This window comes from Pseudorasbora parva, chromosome 21 (assembly GCF_024679245.1).
Source record: "Pseudorasbora parva isolate DD20220531a chromosome 21, ASM2467924v1, whole genome shotgun sequence".
Taxonomy (NCBI): Eukaryota; Metazoa; Chordata; class Actinopteri; order Cypriniformes; family Gobionidae; genus Pseudorasbora; species Pseudorasbora parva.
In genome coordinates this window covers 33250761-33269712 of record NC_090192.1, presented here as the reverse complement: position 1 = coordinate 33269712, position 18952 = coordinate 33250761, and the positions used below count along the sequence as shown (strand labels likewise).

Below are 18952 nucleotides of genomic sequence, written 5' to 3'. Positions count from 1 at the left end.
GTACCAACAGCATGCATGTGAGCATAAGAACTAGATCAACATGGAAGAAGGTGGCCTGGTCTGAAGAATCACATTTTCTTTTACATGACATGGTTGGCCGGGTGCATGTTCGTCACTTACCTGGGGAACACATGGCACCAGGATGCACTATGGGGAGAAGGCAAGACGGCAGAGGCAGTGTGATGCTTTGGGCAATGTTCTGCTGGAAAACCTTTGGTTCTGCCATCCATGTGGATTTTACTTTGACACGTACAACCTAGCTAAACATCATTGCAGACCATTGCCTTTGATTAATACTGTATTCCCTGGTGGCTGTGGCCTCCTTCAGCCGGATAATGCGCCCTGCCACAAAGCAAAAATGGTTCAGGAATGGTTTAGGAAGCATAACAAGTTTGAGGTGTTGACTTGGCCTACAAATTCCCCAGATCTGAATTCAATCAACCATCTGTTGGATGTGCTGAACAAAGAAGTGTGAACCATGGAGGCCCCACCTCACAACTTACAGGACTTAAAGGATCTGCTGCTAACATATTGTAGCCAGATACCACCACACACCTTCAGGGGTCTAGTGGAGTCAGCCAGGCTCTTTTGTCAGCAAAAGGGGGACCAACACAGTATTAGGAAGTTGGTTATAATGTTTTGCCTGTTCAGTGTATTTAACAGGTACAAAAATCAACAAAACTAAAAATATATAAAGTATCGCAGTATCTAAAATATTGCACTATTTATTATAAATGATGTATCCATGCATACAACAAAGAATGCAATTCTGTCTTTTTATTCTACAATCTAAAAAATTCTGGGTAAAAAACAACCCAATGTTGGGTCAAATATGAACTAACCCAGTAATTGGGTTTGTTTTAACCCAGGTATTGGGTTGTCTTAAGAAAATATTTAACCCAAACGCAGGATTAAAACAAGTTAGTCCATATTTGACCCAACATTGGGTTAAAACAACCCAAAAAAATTTAGAGTGTACATACCTCTTTACCCCAAATTCAATAGGATACATATCTAATCACCAGTGCATGAAGAACATAGTAAGACATAGAACATTTCTATTCTTCTTTGCTTTCGTTTTCAATCGAGGAGCTTAAAACTTCCTTCTTTAGATTAGTGAAACCAGAGAGATACTGCAAACCCTCTGCCTAATAGATCATTCTGACAGTTTAATTTTAATGCTTGATTATCATTCAATCTTATAATTGTATTATCCAACCGTTCAATTAATTTGGTCTATATTTACACCGATGATTAGGATCCGAATCGAAATTGTAGCCGCTGACTCTGCGTGTCGAAAGTAACCGGGCTGTCTGTTGAGGTAGCTCTCCTGATATTCCTCCTCCTACGGGAATGGGATATCAGCTCCATCTGCTCCCGGCATCTTTCCATTAGATGAACGAGCACTCTTAGATGAGATTGAGTGCATGGACCCACTTTAAATGACCGGACACAACTGTGCTGTGTGTGTTTTAAAATGAGCTTACACATACAGACATGACTAGAATTCAAATGGATGCTTCTGCATAAGTCTGATGAAATCTAATCTCAGACTGAACGTCTGATGCATAAAGCACACAAAATTGGAAGCACTTCAGGAGTCAAAAACCCCGCTCCATGGAAGAAGAACGCCGTCGTGCGTCATCAACAATGAACGCTTATTAGGATCAGCTAAATGCTTTCAAAAGTATGTGATGTACGTGAAGTTTAAAAAGAGGTTTACACCTAGGGCTGTTATTTTAGGGACGACGACTTCGTTATTGTAGGGGATCGTTATTGGACGACTTGTTATTGTAGGGGAGTGTGTCTTCACTCCCCTAAACATGACGCTGATCAAAACAACTCTGATCGGTCGCTTACATGTCGGTCGGACGTTCTTTGGTACGGTCCTTGGCCAATAAAGCTGTGATGGAGTGAACCTTCTGCTGTCAGTCTGAAGGTCTTGCTATGTGTGACTGCTACGTGAGACTAGATGAAATCAAGCTTGTAAGTTAGGCGTGAATCAAAATGTTGTATATACATATTTCTCATGGGGGAAAAATCTCACTTGCAGCGACATCTCATGTCTTCTCTGATGCGAGAATGTGGATACGAGGGTGTGACAACCTGTCATTCACAGATCACAGCATTTTTGTTGTGTTTGAGAAGCCATTTCACTCAAATATACTGTACATCACAACAGGAAAGACAATTGCAACTTCCATTTCATGCTAAGTTTAATTTTAAAGGGAACCTATTATGACCCTTTTAACAAATTGTATATATAGTTGTAGGTGTCCCTAGAATTTGTCTGTGGAGATTCAGCTCAAAATACCCCTCTGATCATGTATTATACCTTGCCCAAAATGCCCCTTTTTGGGTGGAAGCAACACAAATGAGCTGCTTTCCAGAAACATTTTAATTATTATACACTTTAAAAAATGCTGGGTTGTTTTAACCCAATGTTGGGTCAAATATGGACTAACCCAGCAATTGGGTTGTTTTAACCCAGAGATTGGGTTGTTTTAATCCCATGGTTGGGTTTAATATTTGCTTAAGACAGCCCAGTCGCTGGGTTAAAACAACCCAACTGCTGGGTTAGTCCATATTTGACCAACATTGGGTTGTTTTTTACTCAGAATTTTTTAGAGTGTAATTTGTTACATTTATATAGCGCTTTTCTAGGCACTCAAAGCTCTTTACATAGGAGGGGGAATCTCCTCAACCATCACCAATGTGCAGCATCCACCTGGATGATGCGACGGCAGCCATATTGCGCCAGAACGCTCACCACACACCAGCTGATTGGTGGAGAGGAGACAGAGTGATTAAGCCAATCAGGATATGGGGATTATTAGGAGGCCATGATGGACAGGGGCCAATGGGCAAATTTGGCCAGGATGCCGGGGTTACACCCCTACTCTTTATTGAAGGACATCCTGGGATTTTTAATGACCACAGAGAGTCGGGACCTCGGTTTAACGTCTCATCCGAAAGACAGAATTTTTAGCTTGTAGGTTTTAGCTTGCTTTTAGCTTGCGTCCTAGGCCTGTCACGATAGTCAATAAATCAATTAATTGCACGATAAAAAAAAAATGAGCTCGATAATTTTTCCGGCCGCGATAATTGCCATTTGCATGCTTTTTGTTTTCCTCGTCTCTCTCGTTGCCTCGTTCGTTTGGGGAGGTGTATATACTCGACGCTGTATATGTACTGTATATTAATCCTCATATTCAGTCTAGAGTGATTCAGGTTTACTGAACGGCACACAAGACAACAGGCGATGTTTGAAATTCACTGTGCAAACATCAGCAGCAGGCCGAGGGCCCGATACAGCAAGGGTCTGTGAGCATTAGCTGGTCTTGTTTACCTCCGGCAGGTCAAACTGTGTTTTCCCTCAGAACGGATTCCTCCTTCCTCACATTCTCTCTCCCTTCTTTTGTGTCTCTCTGCAGATGATGTTCCTCCATACTTTAAAACAGAGCCGGTCCCGAGTCAGTTGCACCTGGAGAGGAACCGGTTGGTTCTGACCTGTATGGCCGAAGGGAGCTGGCCTTTGGAATTTAAATGGATCCACAACGACACAGAGATCACACGCTTCTCACTGGAGTACAGGTGAGTGTGTGTTTTTATGCCTGACTTAAATTGAAGTATTTTGCACTGCAGCAGGTTTTTTTGTATATATTTTTGGCACAACTGAAGATATTTGGTTGAAATCCGATGGCTCAGAAAGGCCTCCATTGCAGCAAGGACATTTCCTCTCTCAAGACCCATAAAACCTAGTAAAGACGTTGTTCATCAAAAATATCTTAATTTGTGTTCTGAAGATGAACGGAGGCCTTATGCGTGTCGAACAACATTAGGGTAATTTTCATTTTTGGGTGAACTAACCCTTAAATTTGACATAAACGTGGATTCTATGTAGCTGCTGCTTTGGTCACTTACCTTGCTTCAAAGAATGTTTTTCTTATTTTTTATTTTTTTATTTTATATCTTTAATTTAGATTAATACTAAGATAAACATATATTCTAAAATAGCTGATGGGAAGTCTATTTTTGTACAAATGGATTCCTGTTGAGAAGTAGGAGGTTTATATATATATATATATATATATATATATATATATATATATATATATATATATATATATATATATATATATATATATATATATATATATATATATATATATATATATATATATATATATATATATATATATATATATATGTCTCTCTAAAAAATGCTGGGTTGTTTTAACTCAATGTTGGGTCAAATATGGACTAACCCAGCAATTTGGTTGTTTTAACCTAGTGATTGGGTTGTTTTAATCCTGCGGTTGGGTTAGATATTTGCTTAAGACAAACCAATCGCTGGGTTAAAACAACCCAATTGCTGGGTTAGTCCATATTTGACCCAACATTGGGTTGTATTTTACCAAGAATTTTTTACCAAGAAGTGTAAGGGAGTGTATTTATATATACATAATAATTAAACACAGTAAACATATATATTATGTAAACAAACTGTTATTTTGGATGTGATTAATCACGATTAATCGTTTGACAGCACCAATATTTATTTTAGTCATTTATTTTCCTTTTTTTTGATATACTGAAAAAGATCAATATTTTGAACATAACTTCATATATACCTGTCATATATGCAGTTGTAGTAATACTAAGAAAAATATAAATTATAAAGTACCCATTTGAAGTTGTGTTTCGTATCAATGGATTCCTGCTGAGAATAATGTAGAAAGAAAATACGGTTTTATTTTCATTTTTTTTTTTATAGTTCACCCTCATGTCTTGTTTTTTGTACATACAGTGAAAGTCAGTAGAGTCCAGTGTTGTTTGGGACCCCCATTGACTTGTACAAGACAAAAACAGTTGACTTTCATTATCTAGACACAATCCTACAGGTCTGGAACAACATGAGTGTGAGTAAATGATGGTCGAATTTTTATTATTTTATGTGAACTTTCCCTTTAAGTCAGGGGTTCTCATCTCTGGCCCTCGAGATCCACTTTCCTGCATAGTTTTGTTTCAAAAACACATCTGAAGAAGTTCATCAAGGTCTTCAGGATCATACGGGCAGAGTTTGAGCAAGGTTGAAGCTAAACTCTGCAGGGGGGCCAGAGTTGAGAACCCCTGAATTAAATGGTTAGTTCAACCATAAATAAAAATTTTGGCATAATTTATTCACCATTAAGTTGTTATAACCTGTATAAATTACTTTTTTCGTGCTGAAAACAAAATAATATACAGTATTTTAAAGAATGTCAGTACTTATACAATTGAGGACTCCTGGAAGTCAATGGGGCCCATCAACTGTTTGCTTACCCATATTCTTCAAAATATCTTTGTGTGATAAAATATCACGTGTGTGTGTGTGTGTGTGTGTGTGTGTGTGTGTGTGTGTGTGTGTGTGTGTGTGTGTGTGTGTGTGTGTGTGTGTGTGTGTGTGTGTGTGTGTGTGTGTGTGTGTGTGTGTGTGTGTGTGTGTGTGTGTGTGTGTGTGTGTGTGTGTGTGTGTGTGTGTGTGTGTGTGTGTGTGTTCAGCAGATGTGTTGAACCGAATAAAAGTAGCTTGTCATTTTTGAAGTAGGCTGTTTTGAAGCTGTATTCAATTAAAAAAGTAGGAAAATATCTCCCTATAGCCATGGAAGTATAACCAATATGATGAATTTTAGTTTTATTAGGTCATATTCCTTATAATAGTCATTGTGATTAGAACAGCAGGATTGTGATGACACATAAATTGTTCCATTTTTACTTGGTAAGGCGAGGATTCAAAGAAACAATTATTCAGTGTTTGAAAGCAGGAATTCACTTTTAAAGACGATAGTATCTGCCACCAAATGTGCTCAGGTCATCCAATTCAGACTTTTTTTTAATTAACTATCCTCTGAATATAATGTAAACTCCGGAGCTGTGGTGAAAGGAGTTTTAATTAAAAAGATAAAACTGTGTGATTAAACTGAAGGACAAGACGGTGTACAGATGGTGTGCTGGTCACTGTGCTGTTCTAAGGCTTCCCATCAACTCTTCTCACTTTTACCGTATTATCACTAAAATACAATTACAGTCAAGCTCTTTAACAGTGACTATATGTGTATGTGCATAAATGATCAGATTAAAAATACAAATTCTGTCAAGTTATTTTGAAAAAAGCTATCATCTTTTGTTTTTCCACACAAGAAAGAAAGTCATGCAGTTCAACATGAGGGTGAATAAATCATGGCAGATTTAACATTTTTAAGTGAATTATCTCTGTAAAACATATGCAAACCATAATCTACATGTGTTCAAACAAAATAATTGGGTCTTCGAGTTGTGAGAAATCAAAACATTTTTAAAACAAAATGAAGCATGAATCAATGCACAAATTAAACTCTAATGGCTAATGTTTTCTATTTCATTTCACTCTGGAGTGTTGAAGTGCATGTGTGTGTGGGGGGGGGGGGGTGCGTGCGTGCGTGCGTGCGTGCGTGTGTGTGTGTGTGTGAACGTGCTCAAATTCTCAAAATGTCTTAATTGTACTGACTATGTATATTTGTATGCTTAGAAGAAAATACATAAACAGAAATAGAGTGAATATGCCTGTCTAGAACCCCAGCTTATGAAACCCAGCTCATCTAGAAGTCAAGGAGATAATTTAAGGTCAGTAGCATTGATTAGAACCAGGACTCGGAACTGTAATACATAAAGAAACCCAGTTGTCAGATGTTTGTACACACTTGTGTGTGTGTGGCATGTGTCATTGGCGTCCTACATGAAGGCGTTTGAAAGCAGGTGGGTCAGCAAAGCCGTATGATAATTTGGCAACCAATGCCCCTCTATGCAAAGAGAGCGCGCGAGAGAGAGAGAGTGATGAATCGTCATTTAAAAGCATCCCAGCTCTCACAATGACCTTTCCTTTCCAAGCCCCCTGACATATAAGTGTGTGTGTATGTGTGTGCGCGCTTCTCTCGTACTCAAATAAGACTTTCCCAAATGAGCTCAATCAATTGTTGTCTGGCAGTCGTGTTGTTCTCTAATGCCAGCTCAGCTGACTCTGCTACTGTGGCTCTAATGACATCAGCCCGGGCATCCGATGAGCTCAGACACATACTCTGCCTGCTTAACACTAACAAGTGCTTTGTGGGATTAAATGCAGAATTTAAATGAGATTGCGTCTTTTTTTTTTTTATTGTTCAAATTATTTCTCCTACCCCAGCTTAAAATGCAGAGACAATTATCCCGAAAAAGCTGTTTGCCATGTGTTTTGTCTCATTTTTGTTTAATTCATTGTTGATTATTAAAGGTGCACAATGTAAAAAAAAATCTGTAAAATATCCAAAAACCACTTGGCCAGTGTTATATATTTTGTTCAGTTGAGTTCTTTGAATATCACAAATGTTTCCAACTATCTGTAAATTGTGAGAAAATTGCCTTTTTAACGAAGTAACCGGGACGTCTGAGGGATTTGCCTGTCAATTGCATCATATCTGCGGTTTTATTTCTGTTTTTATTTTATTTTATTTATTTTATTTCATATTTCCGGTTTTATTCTCTAGAACAGAGCTGCGTTACCTCATACTCACGACCGAAAAAAAAAACAGAAATGGCGCCGGCCGCCAGCAACTGTGGCATAATAAAAGTCAGTTGCCCGCCAACTATGTCACGCTCGTCTCTTATTAGCAATCGCTCCAGCGGCCTTGTTCAGCTCTAGAACACTCGGTCCGGCTCTGCTTCACACTACAGTAATGTTAAAGGTGTCATGAACTGGCTTATTTTCTTTTTCAATGTCAAATAATGACATTTGTGTGGTTTTTACATTCAAAAACATCATAACTAATAAGTAATAGGCTATTTTCTACACTGGTTTTGAGGCTCTCTCCAAAACGCTGGGTTTTGATGGACATGGCGCACTGGAGACTTGGAAGTAAAAGCCCACGGCTAGGATTGGATTAGATTTGCATATTTAATGAGCTTTAGCTCCGCTGTCATATCTATGCCCCGGTCAGTTCAGGTCACATGAGGGAGAGATTATTTTGAAAGCGGCCACTGCAACTTGTATTTATCAAACAAACACAATGATTTATTTCTCATCCACCCGCGATTGTATTACATGGCCCGCACCCGCACGATCGGTCGTATAAGCACAAGCCGCGTGCTCATAAACACACACACACACACACACACAAACACACACACACACACACACACACACACACACACACACACACACACGTGCACGCTCAGTTCAAGAAACAATTTCTGCCGACGGGCTTACCTTTTGTCTGGTACAGCCCTGGGACTATTACTATTACATATAAAAAAAAATATTTTACTCACATAAGTTTGTTGCACCATTCCTGTCAGATCCAATATAGAAGGCACAACATTGTGTTTGCAAATCCAGCACCTGAGATTTGTTTACAAACCATTCCGCAGTGAAATGAAGCGAACACACAAACGTTCTTCCTCACATGAGCTGGAACTTCATTAAAAATAAATGAAGTATCACACATTCCTAATATTAGGATCCGAAGGAAGTTTATGCAGTGACTGTGTTCTTCCACATTGTTATTGTCACTATCGTTTTCTGGGCCTGGTGTCTATAAAAGCTTTTCTTTGACTAAAAAGGAAGTTTTCAGCTCTGAAACTTAAAGGATAATCTTATATTATCATGACCTTTTATATATCAAAAGCTCAAGGGAAAGTTGATTTCTCAATTCATCACCCCTTTAATAATCAACTCCATGAAAATGATTTCCTATCCCGACTCTTTTCCCACCAGCTGTGAGGTGAGGTGAAGACCACATGTCCCAAAATGCTAAGCTCAAACTCAGCATCATCAAATATCGCCTTAGTTTTGAATAGGCGCCCCCTAGCGGACGGAAAATGTTTTATAGTGCACCTTTAATGACAGTTGATTGTCATCAATTGTCAATCACTTGATGACTGGCTGATTTATTGATAGATTGGTTGATTGGTAAATTAAGTAATTATCTTAACAATCAACCTGTTATTTTATTGTTGATATTGTGAACAATAGACCCAAATTTAGGATGATACACACTCATAGTCTTGCCTCTTCAATAATTGCCACCACTCAAATCATTATACAAGGACAGCCATAGGTTTGAATGTGCACAGTATAATTTTCACTTCAGGCAGAACTGTATTTACAATACATATTGTATCTATTTATTTAACTGCCTTTTTCTGAAGGGCTTGTATCATAACAACACTGCTTTAAGAGAAAGAATAAAAAACAGAGAGAGAAATGATTTTCAGATTTTTTTAAGGCTATTCTCTCTGCTTTTCGTTCTTTTATCCTTTGGTTTGGTGTCCAGGTTTCGCTCTATGGTTTTCATTTCTCGTGTTAAAATCTCAGCAAACAAGTTCCTCTCACGGCTGACTCTCAGACCATATTTTCACATTAACAGGGACAATTTCACGCTGGATCTGCACAAATTAACTAGAGTTCAGTGAAATTATTTGCCTTGTCTGGAGGATGGCAGAGATGAGTTACCACTAAGGGTTCTTGCAGAAATTATTTGAAAGATCCTTTAATATACAATTGGAACTTCTTGGTTTTGGATTTTCACTCTATTTACACTTTGTTCTACCTATATACGTATAAACAGGAGTGTATCAACATTTCTTATACAATAATTGTATCCATAAACATGATTTTCATCAGGTTTCAACAGGTTTTTCCTAGTTCTATTAAGACCTTGTACATAGATTTTTAGGAGTGTTTGATTAGGAAATTTGAAGTTGATAACATTAGATCGTATGTGCACGCTTTGTCACCGTTGGCCGGAGTGACTACGTTACGTCCACTGAGCGGCAGACAGACTCAGTGGCAGCTTTGGTTTTCAGCGCGAATGCTGTGAAAAACACACAAAACATCGAAAATGGGAAAGGCAGCAAAATGTGGATTTGTTGAACTAAAATAACACCATATATTATATTGACAACTCATCAATTAAATGTTTATCATTTTATAGTCTGCATAGTTGGAAGTTTTTAAATAAACACAGACTAAAAATATAGGGCGGGACGATATGAAACTATTAATTTCAGGAAACACGCTTCCTGGCTGCATGTCAATATCAATGGTTTCACAATCAATGGTTGGTAAGTTGTAAGGACCACTATTGATTCTAACCTTTAGTTTAAAAGGATACTCGTTTGCTTTACTCGTGTTTTTGCAGTTTCCCCTATTAAATCCAGTCATGCAGCAGGCTCTTGGATTAGGGGGCGTGTTCCGACGGGAAAGTCATGTCAATGCATACTAGGGCTGTAAACGATTAATCGCGATTAATCACATAGTCTAAAGTCAATAGTGCAGTATTTTTTGTGTTATTTAATTAGTAATATTCACCTATAGGTGGGTGCACAACGCATGTACACTCTGATTATTACACACACAGGGATGCGCAGCAGCACACAAGCATGCCATATATATATATATATATATATATATATATGAATCCTCTCTGGAGAAGTGTTCAGTCTTTCCGCTTGCAAATTCCTCCATGGTGTAAGCTCAACGGGCTTTTAAAGGGAATAGGAGATGAGACTCTGATTGGTTTATTGCATGTTACGCCCAAAACACACCCATGACTCATTAAGAGCCTATAGGTACAACCCTTTTGGACTAGTGTCTGGTGCGCAGACAGTTTTTTTTTTTTCTGTTGTTAAACTTGCACCTGCGACATAGACCTCAGACCATGCACTCAGATTGTTAAAATAGCTCCTATTGGCTCCTAGTCAGATAAACTGCTTACAGTTATCTCAAGTACTGAAATAAACAGTGCTTCACTATTATTTCTTATATAAGCAAACAATCTTTTCTTATTTCTACATAACCGCCATTAGTGTCACTATAACAGCAAGTACCGCTGTTGTTTGGTTACTGAAAGGCTGTCCCATTCATCAACTATATGCACTGATTATTCCATAGGCAGCAGATGTTATCAGTGCTTCCTGTAACAGCGCCTGCAGGCTGAGACGATGTTGCGTTTCGCTCCCAGCAAATTGAATCACCTACAGCGTAGGCCTGTACAAAAAAAGATCTGCTTTCTTCCTTTCATTCTTTTTGCCTGAAACCACGCAAAGTCAAAGACAGCACTGGAGCAGCAAAAGCGTTCTGTTGTTTTCTTTTTTCATGTAAATATTAGCGTGGTCTGTTGTGACGTTTCTGGATGTCTGTTACCGGATACCAACACACTTACTGAAAAGAGCATCCAGTCCAGACAATGCTAATGGTTTCTTTTCCGCACCTGAAATATGAGACTTCCAATCAGCATTCTTTCAGTATAACTGTGTGTGTGTGCATGTCTGGTGGTGAATCAGTGTATGCATGAGTGTATGAATCTGGTCTCCAGTAACCTCCCCATGGAACTGTTGCAATCTGACCTTACATACAATGTTGAATATGTTCATAAGCATGCAATTCATGCCAGAGTTGTGCACCATTCAGGACTGAATTGGGAATGGTCTTTAAAATTCAACAGCTTAATTTGGACAGAATTTGTTTGGAAGCTGAATCCAGAATATACGAGTACAACAGTACCTGTCCATTTTCTCAGTAGCCATGGATGCATAAAAATCTATTTCTTTAAAGATGTTTTTCATTGCAAAATATGAATATTTTTAATGTTTAATTATTTTGAGAGTGTATGTAGATGGACATCATGTAAGTGGAAGGGTGCTACAGAGTTATTTTGATATCATTTGCTTGCTTCAGTTCTCTGACTGGTAGAGATTTTTTTTACATTTCATGAGTAGATTTCATCAGGAAATAACAACCTTGTAGCTCATTGTAGGTGTCTTAAAAATGTTTAAAAGTAATTGTTACAAATCAATTCACCTATTATAAAGAGAAGGGAAAAACATATACATACATTGGCTACGTTTAAACAATATTATAATTTCCCACAAAATAATAAGTCAAGTATATATATATACTTATATATATATATATATATATATATATATATATATATATATATATATATATATATATATATATATATATACTTGACTTATATTGACTTTTATATAAAAGCTTTATTCAACAGGGCTGTATGTGTCATGATCTAGTTTGAAAATGAGCTAAATGATTAAAGCAATATAGCAGTGTGCACAAAACACAAACAACACCAGACAATGAACTGAAAGAACTGAAGGGCTTACAAGATAACGATTGAATACAAACATGTGCGATCTAATTAATTAATAACCATAGCAGGAACCAACTAGATGCTAGATGCTGGAGAACAAAGAAAAACTAACCAGACTCATGCCCAGTACACACTGCACACTTTTGAGCTGTCCCAAATGAAAGATGACCAATAGACCCTTTTCACATTTCTGGGTTTCTCAGAGCGGAAGTCTTCATAGTTAGGTTAACTTTTATAACGGTGAATGAGAGTATACATTGAAAATATTCCCTGATTTGCCCAAAAGGCAAAAGCAATACTCCACTGTAGTGATTTCACACCTTTTAAAAAGAGGGGGAAAATAGAGTGAGATTGATAATGGCAATGAAAAGAGAGAAATATGCTAATTTACACCATAACTCCTGTTTCTAACACGCTGTATTATAAATATACCCACAGCAGCGGTAACTAGTTGTTTATTGCATGTTTTACATTTGTGTGTTACCATGATGGTGTTTATTAGCCTGACAAGCCAGACCCACATCAAGATGTTTGGTCTGGAAACTCACCATTGACAGGGCTCAATCTGAGCGGCGGGATAAACGGTTGTCTTTCAAACTCCCTCTGCACGCGATAGGATAGAGCTTCAACCAACCAGAGCAACGAAGGTGAAGCAGAGCTTGTTGATAGATTAAACATTCGCCGTATCTGGTTGGCAAAACTCTGAACACATCTTCCCTTTTTAAGAATGACTTCAGTGCCATTCTTTTCTCAGAGAAAAGCTGAACTCCAAGTCTTCCAGAGTTGCGGTCGAAGCTGATTTGAAAGATCGTCGTTTGCAAGTTTCTGTGTTTACTTGAAGCACGCAAACGCAACTCAGCCGTCGTCATTATGGCCCCGCCCACCGACTCTATACATAATGTGATTGGCCCGGCAAGAGTTTGGCATTTACAGGGTATTGAGAGTTCCTAGACCACACTCGCGGGCAGATTAGATTTGCTGCCGCTAGGGTGCGTCTAGATTTCTAGGTGTTTAGTGTTTGTGTGAATGACACCTTCCATATATTAGTAGTATTGTCCTCCTATAAAAGCTGCTTGTGATGAGCTTTGATTCATCATGTGATTCTCATCACCACTGTATCTGGTGGTTGTTATTGTATATCAAAGGTACATAAGAGATATTAGTATTTCAATAGGTTGGTAATTTAACATAATTTAAATAAAAAAAGTACCGTAAATTGTTTACAGTGTACACATAATTACAATATAAACCTTAAAATTAAACGATTTTGAACTGTAAAATAGACTATCCTATCCCGTAAAACCTAAAAATATGCTACCGTATTTTTTACGGTTAAGTTCTACCATTTAAAAAAAAAAAAATTACAGTTTATCTATGTTTTTTTTAAATGACAGTATTTTTCTGTTTTTAAACAGACATTTTCTGGCCCACCTGCTGCAAGAAAATTCCTTTTTTTTACGGTTTGTTTTTTTACAGTGTATTGATCACATCACAAAGTGGCTATTTCTGTGGTCATGGCTCTTAAACGATGGTCTTACATCGTAAAGTGAGAGAGGTTCAAATATGGCCATTGTCATGGTCTTCTGACCAAAGATAGCCGCCAATATTTTTCTGATTGTATCAGAAATGTAACATGTTAATCTCACAGTGTGTTTGCTGCTCAGACCTATACATTTTTTTATAAAATGCAATATTAAATGGCGTATTGATCAACGCAACATGGCGCTACAATTCCATTTGCAAAACTGACATGCTAAGTTGGTCTCTTTTCCTCTGCCACAACAGCGCCTATATTCTCCTCTTTCGCTTCCTCCTCTTTTTCCGGCAAAGGGTGATTCCTCTTGCTCTATTTGTTTACCACTAGCACATACTGGTGTCATTTTATTCTTCTATACCAACTTTCCGCGTAGCCTATACGATACAATAGGTGTCATCATCGTATAGTCTACATACATGTCAAACCCAACTTTATTAAGTCCATGTCCTACAGTGTGATCTTATAGAAGGTAGCAGGCAAACAGTATGACTGATTCATGCAGCATCTTTTGTTAATGATTATTGAAAGCGGTAAGGCTGACTAGCACTAGATGGTGAAGCATTTGAGCCTCAGTTATGATGGAATACATTCAAACCTTTTCAGTATTTTTCTACATATTGATGTCCGGCGAGTTCTTTAACCTCTCCAGGGGTCTTAAAATATCATTGATGAAATGTGATGAAAACGTATTTAATTCAATAAAGGCAGTCTGAGAATCTCAAGACCTAAAGAAATGCTGGCCAGTGATAGTCAATTATTAAAGCTCAGATCGTGTTGTATAAGCATGTTTGTGTGCATAAATAACATTCTGTGGGCAGGAGTTTCATTGAACCAAACTAGTTCAATGCTCAAGTTCATTGCGTGGAAAGTTTTTCTTTGTCATCTCTGAAAAGTTGCTCCCGTAAATAGGTTAAAATCACGGCGAGGCTGACCAGTTTGTCCAACAGTGTTGGGTTGCCAAGGCAACATCAGCATAGGCGGGTGTCTGTTTGTCAGCCGTCTCGGTCAGGGGCGTTTGAACTTCATCTGCTGCTTTTTGCTCCTGTGCTTTCTCACTCTTTTCTCTTCTCCGTAAAAGGAGGGCTAATTAAAGGGGACCTGACATTGCGCTCTGTTGGCTGGAACATCAATCAATCAATGTCTGAAGCCCCGGCCCCAACTGATTCTCTCAACCTGCTGCACAAGCTCACAGCTCTTTAAAGGTTAATTATATTCATTAGAGAAAGAAGGAGCGGGAGGGAGAAAGATAGAGAGGAAGTCACCCTGAATATGCCGCTCGTGGCGCGATTTTATTCTTTACGAAACTCTGCAAGGTTAAACTCAGAGCCATAGCACCATCTGTCAGAATACGGTTGAGTCCAATTGGGTGATAGTGCCCAGTGAGGAAAGTGGACTTTACAGGCTGTTTGGCTCTTTAAAGTGAGATTATAAATTGTAGGTAACAAGAGGGCATCAATATATAACATACAGGGAGTGGAGAGGGAAATTTACCCACAAGTCATTGCACACTCAGTTTGAGCTCAGAATTTTGGGACATGTGGTCTTCATCTCACAGCCAGTGGAAAAGAATCGGGCTAGGACTCGGGCAGAAATCATGTTCATGGATGCAGTTATTAACGTTACTGTAGTGTAAAGCAGAGCAGGACCAAGTGTTAATGAGATGAACGCAACACACCTCGCGAGCAGCGGGACTTTTATTATGACGGTACACAGTCGCCGGCACCATTTCTGCTGTTCTGGTCATGAGTATGAGGTAACACATCTCTGTTCATCATATTAGATACATTTGAGTGTGTTTAAATTTGAGTGTGTTTAAATTTGAGTGTGTTTCTTGTGCAGAATTAAACCGCAAACTGAGGGTAACACAGATATGACTTAATTGACAGGCGACTCCCTCAGACGTCCCGGCTCCTTGGTTGAAATAGCAATTTTCTCACAATTTACAACTCGTTGGAAACATTTGTGATATTATAAGAACTCACCTGAACAAAATATATAACACTGGCCTGGTGGTATTTGGATATTTTACTGCAAAAATACTACGTAACTTTTTGTCAAAATATCACAAAAAAATAGGAACTTTGAGACTGACCTTTCGGAACGATATAAAAATATATATAAAATACGATATATAAAAGTTTTGATTATAAAGTACTTCAAATACATTTTGTAATATGAAACCTTATAATTCCCACTATGGGAGTAGCCCACTAGAAATACTTAGAGTACCAATTCTATGGTAACACAATGTCAATTTCAAAACGGTTTTCACAAGATTAATTTTGAGTTCGTAATACCTAATTTTTGATGATTACTAAATTATGTGATATGAAAAAAGCCAATAAATTAAAAGATAACGGTGACAGTAATGATGCTGAAAATGTATCTTTTTCAATCACAGGATTTTATATATATATATATATATATATATATATATATATATATATATATATATATATATATATATATATATATATATATATATATATAGTTATTTTAAATTGTATACCTGATCAAATAAATGCCAGCTTGGTGAGTATAAGAAACATCTTTCACATAGCAATATAATCAATAGCACCTATACCCCAAACTTTTCAACAGAAGTGTGTGAATATGTATGTATTTGAAATACAATTTTTATATACATAATATCTGGGACCTCTCTTTATCCAGTCGAGTTTGGCTCATGTAGCATGTGCAGCTTCCAGGGGTGAAGGCAGCCCAATGTTTCAGGCCATGTAGGAAGCTTTGTCTCACTATCACACTAAAAACTATACCCCCCACCAGCCTCCCAAACTTCCTAATTAGTCCATTAGCGCTAATATACTTCACACAAGAAGCAATTTACCATGCCTGGCAGGATCTGCAACCCGCTAACCTCATTGCTAATATCGTTTGATATTTCATTATAGTCTGTTAATAACAGCTCTCTTCAACTCATGCCTTCTAAAAAGACACCCGTCATTCAAACCGTACCATACCTCTTTCACTTCAAAACTCCAGCAGTTTTGCTCCACACCCACACAATCTTTCGTCTCCCGCGGTTAGCGGTAGGTTAAACTACAGGTCTGGAATCAGTGTGGTACTAGATAATAGCCACTAACAGCTCTTCTATTCTAATGGACTGTAGTCTGATGCTAAATCTAAAATTGCATACATCGTAAAAGAAAAACAGTACGCCTATGTGACAAATGAAGTATGTCTGAATCTACTGACCTACTTCCGGTGAGATTCTGAAGTGTGCATACAATGGACTATCTACTTCACTCTCCCATGAGGCCAAGGGAAAGAAGAATGGAAGTGAAGCGACGCAACTGTAGGTCATGTGATAAGGGCAGCATGGCGAATATAGTACGTCCAGATTATATACATTCATACTACACACATTCATACTATATCGAATGTACTTTTTAGTGATTGTGTAATAATTATTCAAAATAAAAGAGAGTTGGCTATGTGATTTCGGACCACAGCTCATTTTGATGTGAAGTACAGCTTGTATTTTATCTAAAGACAGTTTGGCTCTTTAAAGAAGTCAAGAGTGTACACTAAGAAAAAAATATTTATACTGTTTGTTCAAATTCTAGAAATCAGTAGAATATCAGTTGAAACCCTGGAGTACATTCAAATGACCCCAAGCCCCCATTTTATGAAGATGAACACGGTGGGAAAGTGATCAGTGATTCAGTAGCGGTGGCTTTGGGAGTGGCCTCGTAGGGCAGCGAAGCATTCTGGGAATTGTAGTCTTTCATCCCCATGAGAAAAAAATATATTTTCTGTCTTTTCTCAGTCTAGAAAGCACCAAATTCAAAAATAATTTAGGATTTCTACTACATTAAAGACCCAGTTTAAATACAGATTCATTTTCCCAGCACTGAAGTACCCACTGAATGTTGGAATTATTATAAAAATTTAAATTACACCATTTGGAAAAGAGTGGGGCATTTGCTTAGGCTGCTGACTAAAACATCTAATGTCATAACAGCTTTTCTGAAGGCGCTTTTAATGCTTAGCATTTAAGATGCTAATGTATTGCAAGATAAAAGTTTGTAAACTAGCTAGTGCAGTATTATAATTCAGTTGTGTAACATTAAAATATATGAAATTGAAGTGGAGGAATTAATAATGAAATTAAAGCTACACTGTGTAACTTTTTTAGTTTATTTTATAGCTAAAAACACTTAGTTCTTTCAAAAATATATGTGCTCATTAATGTATATTTACTTCTTTCACATAATAAAGTATTCTCGTAAGTTTATGATATGCCATTGAAAATACATACGGGTGAGGGGGTCGAATGCTGGTCGCCATGTTGCCCCTCCATCTTGAAAGTACATTAGCCAAAGAGGGACATACCCGTAAATTCAAGCTTCGCCTTTCGCGTTTTAAAACTCGATGGCACCATCTCGAATGTGAAGAGGGGGATTCCCATTTTAATCTTGGACTAAATCGGCCACCGTAGGAGTTAAAACGAAATCGGAATTGAGAGGAACAGAAACTATTATTCATTGGATGGTCCGCTAGATGGGGGAAAATATCACACAGTGTAGCTTTAAATGTCTGAATCATGTCAGGGAGCCATATCAAATTTACTTTGAGACTACTTATTTGAGTCACTTAAAATGTATTAATTCCATGATGTTGAAGTTACATAAACAACTTATGTTTGTTTAACTTAATTGATTCATGTGAGACCGATGTACACAATTACAAAATGTGAATTCAATAGGCAATACACTTTTTTTTTTTACAGTGTATTTAGACGGCGGCAGTTTGAGTGACAGATAATGTTGACGCCTTGACTGAATGAAAACAAAAACACACTACTGACCTTCTAACAGCGTCTGGCTAATCAATCACTGTCCACTTGTTTCCCCGTTTGCATGTGTTTCTGTCTCTATCATCCTCATTTCTTTGTTTGTGGACTTTTTCTTGTTTCTTATTTTCCGCATTATGTTCTCTTTCCGTCTCATTCTCTGCGTCTGGACAGATCTCTTTACTGTCTCTACTCCATTGTTTGTATTGATTGGCATCTGAGGTCAATGGCTTTTTAAAGCATCTAGATCGAAATGCAGAGTGTCTTCCTCATCTCCCTCTCGCATTCCTTCCCTCTATCCCGCTCATTTCTGTGCAGTTTCATTCTTTTATCTCCCTCCATCATTGATCTGGGAGGTCGGAGAGCATTCCAGTCCAGTAATGTGCGGCCCATGGGCCTTCAGGTCATTTTAATTTGAGCTCAGGTCAGTCG

General features: G+C 37.8%; 1 protein-coding gene across 7 annotated transcripts in view; it reads left to right on the top strand.

Annotated features, from left to right (window-relative positions):
* sdk2b (sidekick cell adhesion molecule 2b) overlaps nucleotides 1-18952 on the top strand; it is a 396614-nt gene that overhangs the window by 271601 nt on the left and 106061 nt on the right. For all 7 annotated transcript variants that reach the window (XM_067429560.1, XM_067429561.1, XM_067429556.1 and 4 more), the window contains exon 2: nucleotides 3435-3594. In XM_067429560.1, the coding sequence (XP_067285661.1) occupies nucleotides 3435-3594 (160 nt within the window). The remainder of the gene's footprint in view (nucleotides 1-3434; nucleotides 3595-18952) is intronic.